General features: G+C 40.2%; 1 protein-coding gene across 1 annotated transcript in view; it reads right to left on the bottom strand.

The window, feature by feature from the left end:
• Positions 1 to 7,500, bottom strand: part of klhl29 (kelch like family member 29) — a 243,334-nt gene that overhangs the window by 119,326 nt on the left and 116,508 nt on the right. The window contains exon 3 of the mRNA XM_076272852.1: positions 5,900 to 6,047. Coding sequence (XP_076128967.1) covers positions 5,900 to 6,047 — 148 coding nt within the window. The remainder of the gene's footprint in view (positions 1 to 5,899; positions 6,048 to 7,500) is intronic.

The raw sequence follows: 7,500 nt of genomic DNA, 5'->3' as shown, positions 1-7,500 counted from the left end.
TTCAATTTTCCAAACTTTTCAATCAGATGGAGATTGTTGGCGTTGCGGGGTTCGCTTTTTTGAAGAGCAGAAATTAAATTGCAAATATGGCAAAGGGCTTAATAACAGGGGTGAATCTGCAGTCTCACCCGTTTCATTTAAACTTAACTTTAATTTTTTCCAGAATGTTCTCAGAAGCTGAGTTAACTTTATGTGGTCAGTGGTAATTAATTCACACAGTTGCCGTGGCTCCTGGGAATCTTGCTTTTGTTAAATGTAGCGTGGCACCCTGCAGCTAATGACAGCACTAGGGTTTGTGTGTATGTGTAATGTGTGTGTGTGTGTGTGTGTGTGTGTGTGTGTGTGTGTGTGTGTGTGTGTGTGTGTGTGTGTGTGTGTGTGTGTGTGTGTGTGTATGTGTGTGTGTGTGTGTGTGTGTGTGTGTGTTCACATAGCAACATCACAGTGAACATCACACCTGTGTTCTGCTTTGTGAGAAGCAACATGACATCCGCAATAGTGAAATCTCTCTCCCTTCTTCCCTACCTCCCCCCTTCCCTCGCTCCCTCCCTCCCCATCCCTCTTTCCCTCCCTCCCTCGCTCTCTCCCTCCCTCTCTCTCTCTCTCCCTCTCTCTGATGTCCTGCAGAGGAACCTGAGTGGAGTGGACTCCCGCTGAGCTGCACACAACATTAACAATGACCCCCCCTCAGACAACTCCCCACTGAGCACGCTCAGCAGGGCCCCCCACTGTGTCCTCCCCAGGGGGCCACAGGACGCAGCAAGGGCCACACAGAAACGCTCACACACACGGACCCCCACATCACACATGCACCCCACTCCACGAGTCAACCAATGGCTAACCAATGGCTAATCTTGAATCCTTGGATGACCCGTGCACCTCACAACACCCCCCCCCCCCCATCAAAAAGATGACCACTGTCCCGAGGGCCACGCAGGACCATAGACAAACTCACCACTGACCTCTCCTCCAACCCCAGAGTCAAACACGGGCCACACATTTAGGATGAGCAGAGTCCATTACACACTGCAGGCCTCACAGCAGTCAAGGTGAATCATAGCTCCATCTGACTCCTGTTTCCATAAAGTCAGATGTTGTTTGGTTAGGTGCACAAAACAACATTGTTTCACTTCACTGACTAATGCTAGTCAGTCGACCATGGAAACAATCAATATGGCCTTCTCTCCACCACCATAACAACTAAATTTCCCAGCTTTCCATGACTGGGCGATACGCTAAGAACTCTGAGCAGAGGGGACTTGAGAGTGGACTTCCTGTAGAAATATCTAACTTTTATTTTGTGTGATCATAATTTTATTCATTATTTTATTTTTATCATTTTTACATTTTTTTTTTAAAAATGTCCCTCCAGACTCTGTCCACACACTTACAAAAGATAAATTTGCTCACACTTCATTCTAAAGTCCCAAAATGTCGGGTTGCTTCCACCATTCATCAAGACTTCTAGACAGTTTACACAGTAAATGAAGTATTCTGGCTTTGGAGACCTTTTTTTTTCTTTCCAGATGTGAAAGTGCCTTTTACTTCTGCCTATCCCCGAGAGGCTGCACACCTCTCTAAGTGTTTCTCTACAGTCTGCTTTAGTCAAAGGTGTTGTTGTCTGTAGAGCTGCCTGACATCTCTTCTGTACGTGAGTCTTTCAGGTACAGCCTGTCTTCAGTCTGAAAGAAACTCGCCAGGTTCTGACATGCCAAATCCGCACAAAAGAAACGAGATGGGTTTTTTTAACGTGGACTGTGGTATGTGTGTGCCATTACCAGAACATTCAGCATTGACAGAGAGGTGGCAGGAGGCGGCTGTTTGGCTCTCTCACTCAAACAGCAGGACACTTCCATTTAAAGTGCTCAAAAAGCCCTTCAGGACAAATCACCTTGGACATTAGCCACAGCCACATAAGACCAAATGCACTCTGGGAATGTGTGTAACTCTCATAACTGAGAGCCTGAGGTTCAACTATTTGTTGTGATAAATATCTTTCAGTAACCTGGTCCAGACTATGTCACTTAATGCTGGGCTTATAGCAGTTTTTATACAGCCTTTATTACACAGACACTACACCGTTTAATACAGTCTAGTTTATTAATTGCCACTATGAAATAGGATTACAATAGCTTAACATGCTAAAAAAAATCATTGTGATTATGTTGTTGTATGTAAAATATATATATATATATATATATATATATATTAATCCTTTCTCTAGATTTATGTCCTTACAAAGGGTTGATGGACAGCTCTTTCCTTAGTGATATTGAACACATTGAGCAACACAAGGAGGTTTTGTCATGTACCTACAGTTGGTGATTTATTGTAATATCACAATGTAAACAATGAGGAAAAATCTAACCTTGAAGGGAAGCAAATTTATTCTGACAAAATAGAAAATATCATAAAGAATATTTTTTTTTTAACAAAAACAAGTCGCCCACAATTATTGACACCCCTGCTTGTAATACCTTCTTAAACCTCACAAAAGGTCTAAAATATTCTCCTATGAGACTGCATAAAGTTGGAAAATACAAAGCAAGGGATTTACGACAATTCCTCTTTACAAAATCTCCCCAGATCGTCCAGATTCTTAGGTCCACACTTGTGCATTCTGCTATTTGACTCACCCCACTGTTTTTCTATGAAGCTTAGATCAGGGGACTGAGATGGCAATAGCAGAAGCTTGATTTTGTGGTCAGTAAACCATTTTTGTTTTGATCTGGACGTTTGCTTTGGTTCATTGATCAGATAAATGATCCAATAATGACACAGGTTTAGTGTCTTGGCAGGGATTGACAGATTTCCATTGGGTTCCAGGGTTCATGATACCATGCACCTTACAGTAATAAGGTTCCCAAGGCCTTTGGGATTAAAAACCGCCCCACAATATCACAGCCCCTCCACCACAATTCTCATTAGGCATGGGGTTCTTTTCAGTATAGTCATTCCTCTATGTACGCCAAACCCACCTAAAGTGTTTCTTGCCAAAGAATGCAACTTTAATTTCATCTGACCATAGACCACAATTCCAGACAAAGTCGCTGTAGCATTTAGTAACTCCTGCTGTTTACATTTGTAATTAAATTACAGAAAAGGCTTTTACTTGGCATATGCTACATATTATCTATCAGCAGTGAGGTCATTTTTGAAGATTTTTTGGGGGACTTGGTGACCCCAAGATGATACCTTTTTTCCATGACTTTCCAACAGTGTTTTTTATGGAATGTTCTGCCTCTCTTACCATCCTCCATACTGTGTGTGTTGGGGCAAGATAACTATGGGTCTATGTCCAATCATATTTGTCACATTTTCAGTTGATAAAAAACTTTTAATTATTGTTTTAATTGTAAATATGGGCATTTTCAACCAAGTACCTAGTTTTTATAATAATTTCCTGACTTACACATGTCAACACACTTTCATTTTATTTAAATTTAATGTATTCTCTTGTCTTTCCCATGTTGAAAAATTACTATGGGATTTAGCCTCTGTGTCACTGTATTGTCATATCTTAGTGAAAAAAAAGTCATGAACTACTTTTCAAAGTTTCACAGACACTCTGATTAACTTAAAGAAGCTAAATATAAATAGCAAAGTCCATCTGTTACATTTTGTATAAAAGATTTTCTAGGGGTGCCCATAATTGTGGGTGATCTATTTTTGTTAAAATTTCTTTATGAGATTTTCCTTTTTGTCAGAATAAATTTGTTTCCCTTCAATGTTGGATGTTTCCTGATTAGGGCTGGGACAACGCGTCGACGTAATCGATGACATCGACGCAAAAAATACGTCGAAGCAAAATATGAGCGTCGATTCGTCAATCATAACGTGTGCTGCTAAATATTTTTAATCTTACACCTTCAGTGTTTTCCATACGTTGACTAATCTGTGGCTGGGCACCACGAAATCAAAACCCACCACACGTTGATGTTCTATGTTGTAGGCCTACTGTTTCAATTAAAGATAAGATAAAATAATTTCATTGAGCTGCACTTTTTACTCACACAGCCTTTCGTCGCCCCGCCCACTCTCTCTCGTAACGAGCCCGCTGCCCCTCCTCTGCATGTGCATTTAACAAAATATACACGATTGTTGTTGCCACATAGAAGCACTGCAGAACACAGTGGGCTAAATTGCTATTAAATCCGCTTAGCATCGTGACCATGCTGCGCAAATTTGATCAAAACTGCTGCATTAAAGTTAAAGTAAACTCTGCTAAGGTCTTATCACAACGTAGTACATTGAGGAGACTACTAAGTTAAGTTACAGTATGCAATCAAGCAGTATCTCAAAGCTAACGTTAGAATACTGTTTGGATGTCAAGTTTAGCATGCTTACTTGCAGCTGCTTGTATTCGTTATTCATGCAGGGCTTATTTTATTGACTCTGAATGTTTGCAAAATCCTGATGTAAATGGAAAAGTGTTTTCCAAAACTCAAAAGTGCTTGTCCAAAGGAGAAGTACTAACCGTTATCTGAACTAACTACATGAATTGCATCCACACATCAGCAGCCTTTTAACTGTGGTAATGTTAATTGCAAGGATTCCCACATGAACGTCTTAAAATGACAGGCACTCAATTAGTCACTGCAAACTTTATTGAATGCTACCTCTGACTAAGAATGCATTACTTTGCACTTGTATAGTCTTTTATTTTGTAATCTTAAAAGCAATAAACGTATATTGCAATGTTAAATAATTCATGTTTTTTTCATTCAGATATGTAAATATAAACATGTATAAGTTGCTATTAGTGAATTAAATGATGTTTTCTAAACAAAGTTCGGGAGGAGCCTGCGGGATGATTGACAGCAATTAACTCACCCACTGCCGCCGCAGGGTATGCCTATTTAAGCCGACCTCCTTTTCCATACGTCACACGCTCCGACGTTCGCGAAATCATCCCCCCTCCTCCCCCTACTCCTCCATTTCACCAATTGCCCTGTTACTCATCCTCCTTACACAGGGGGTGCAAGCGGTCATCGCTCTATCGCGATATCCGCTCCAGGCACTCCAGGACCACGGACAGCTACCTTGCCAAACACGCACTTCTCCCATACATTCTAGTCTAGCTGAAGCAATCATATCGAAGGGCGAACTAGTGAATGTGGAGATAATCGATAATCGAATCGAATCGGACTGAAAAAATGAATCGTTAGATTAATCGATGCATCGAAAAAATAATCGCTAGATTAATCGTTTAAAAAATAATCGTTTATCCCAGCCCTATTCCTGATTGTTTACTATTGTGACTACAATAAATCATCAAAAGATAATTTTTTTATACCTGTTTCTAGTCAACTTTACCAAGGGTGCAAATAATTCTGGAGGGCACTGCATACCTGTTGGGCAATGGGACACAAGCACCAAGTGCCAATTGAAGCGATAGTCTGTGCTAGCGATGAAACGACCTTTAAACTGCACTCAACAGATTTAGTAACACGACAAGGATCAGGTAAGGTGAAGCATGTCCCAAAATAACAGGAAGAAGAAAGTAAATAACCAGCAGACATAAATGAGTAAACAAACTAAATCACCCTGCAGAGTCCCATTTACACTCCATGGGGTTTCAGCCATGCCCTAGAAAGGTGCTATATGCTGTCCCCATGGGCAGCACACACACACACACACAACAATAATTAAAAAAAAAAAAAAAAAAAAAAAAATATATATATATATTTATACATATATCTATATAACAGATATAACAGCCCACAGACAACTGGAAACACTCTCACACATAAAGAGAGAGAGACACACACAAAAGTTGGTTCACATATACACACAGGCAAAGCGCTACACTGCTGATGTTCTGCTTTGCCGTAGGCTGGTAAACACACACACACACACACACACACACACACACACACACAGAGACAGACAGACATACCCGTGGGCTCGGCCTCTCTGTGCTGCTTGATTGGCGGCTCGTCCGTCTCCCACGGCGTGGACTGGTTGATGGGCGTCTGGCCCCATCGCACCCCCGGAGCCAAGAGGAGACCTGGGGCCTGAGAGTCTCCAGGAGAGAGCCCCGCTGCCTGGGGAGAGAGCAGAGGTGAAAGGGGGTCAGCCTGGAGCTCCACACTCACAATAACACAAATCAAACATATATATATATATAAACACAATTCTAATCTAACTGGAGCTGGATGGAATATACAATATATCACAATGACGGCACACGGCAATGGATACGACTGGATTGGAATGGGAACTGAAACTAATAATAATATGACAGTCAGGATCCAGGTTGGAACGATAATATAAACACAGCCATCAGAGTTGAAATTACAATAAATATGAGTATAAGATTCTGATTTGGAACAAGAATATAAAGCAGAATGTTGGGCTTCACAAAATATTATGAAGAGAATTGGAATTGGAACAGTATTAGGAATGATGGTATGTTTTTTTATTTTTTTTATTCATGAATTCTTGAGATTTGGCAATGTCACATGTGTAAAATAAACACAAGATAGCAGATATATAATTAATGCAATCCACACAATCCTCCAAGATATTCAGAAATAATGCTTTAATTATAATCTGAAAAGTATTTCATTATACTTTGAAATGCAATGCAGGTCAGACACAAAGGCGGGTAGAGACAGAGATGACTCAAGCTGGAGTGAGAGAAAGGAGCCGGGCGACACGCTTACACACACACACAAACACACACACACACACACACACACACACACACACACACACACACACACACACACACACACACACACACACACACACACACACACACACACACACACACACACACACACACACACACACACACACACACAGGCTCAATCTGGAGTGAGAGAAAGGAGTCGGGCAACATTCCATAATCAGGAGAATAGTGAAGAACTGAAAGTCAGAGACAGATTTTAAAGCACACACACGCTTACACATACATAAACACACACACACACACACACACACACACACACCGAAAATTACTTAATTTGACCTTTCTGATTTGTACTTTTTCAACTGAAGGATGAGAGAGTATGTCTGAAGAGCCACTTTACATGCAAATCATTTTAAATAAATTCATACATTTAATATTAACAGCTATTGCATACTGTACATGTTGCTCCATCATTTCTGTATGAATACAATGTTTAAGAATATCAGTTTGAGGTAAAGGTCTCTCGTTAATAAGACAGAGATTGGCATTAATTAAGACCCAATAGATCAAATGCTGCATATTACGTATCTAATAAATACCAGTACTGCCAAAGTAAATGCCTTGATCATTGCAAATAATTAAACAAAATAAAGCCAACATTTGGCGAAGGAAAAATGGCATGGCTATTTAAAAAACAGGACAAGTGTTCTGTTGGCTTAGAGTAGAATCTGTGTTCAAAGTTAAAACAATTAAAATTAAACAATAATATTTATTTTACATTAATTAGGGGTGTAACTGTAAATAAAAATCACGATTTGGCATGTACCTCTGTATCGAAGTCACAGTTTGGTTCATTTTTGGTA

The sequence above is a fragment of the Alosa pseudoharengus genome, unplaced genomic scaffold (genome assembly GCF_046254945.1).
Source record: "Alosa pseudoharengus isolate Yale_2024_CS ecotype anadromous, Long Island Sound unplaced genomic scaffold, YU_APseudo_1.1 YU_APseudo_1.1_scf_7, whole genome shotgun sequence".
NCBI classification, from domain to species: Eukaryota; Metazoa; Chordata; class Actinopteri; order Clupeiformes; family Clupeidae; genus Alosa; species Alosa pseudoharengus.
Note: the sequence above shows the minus strand (reverse complement) of the source record. Positions and strands in the feature narration are given on the sequence as shown.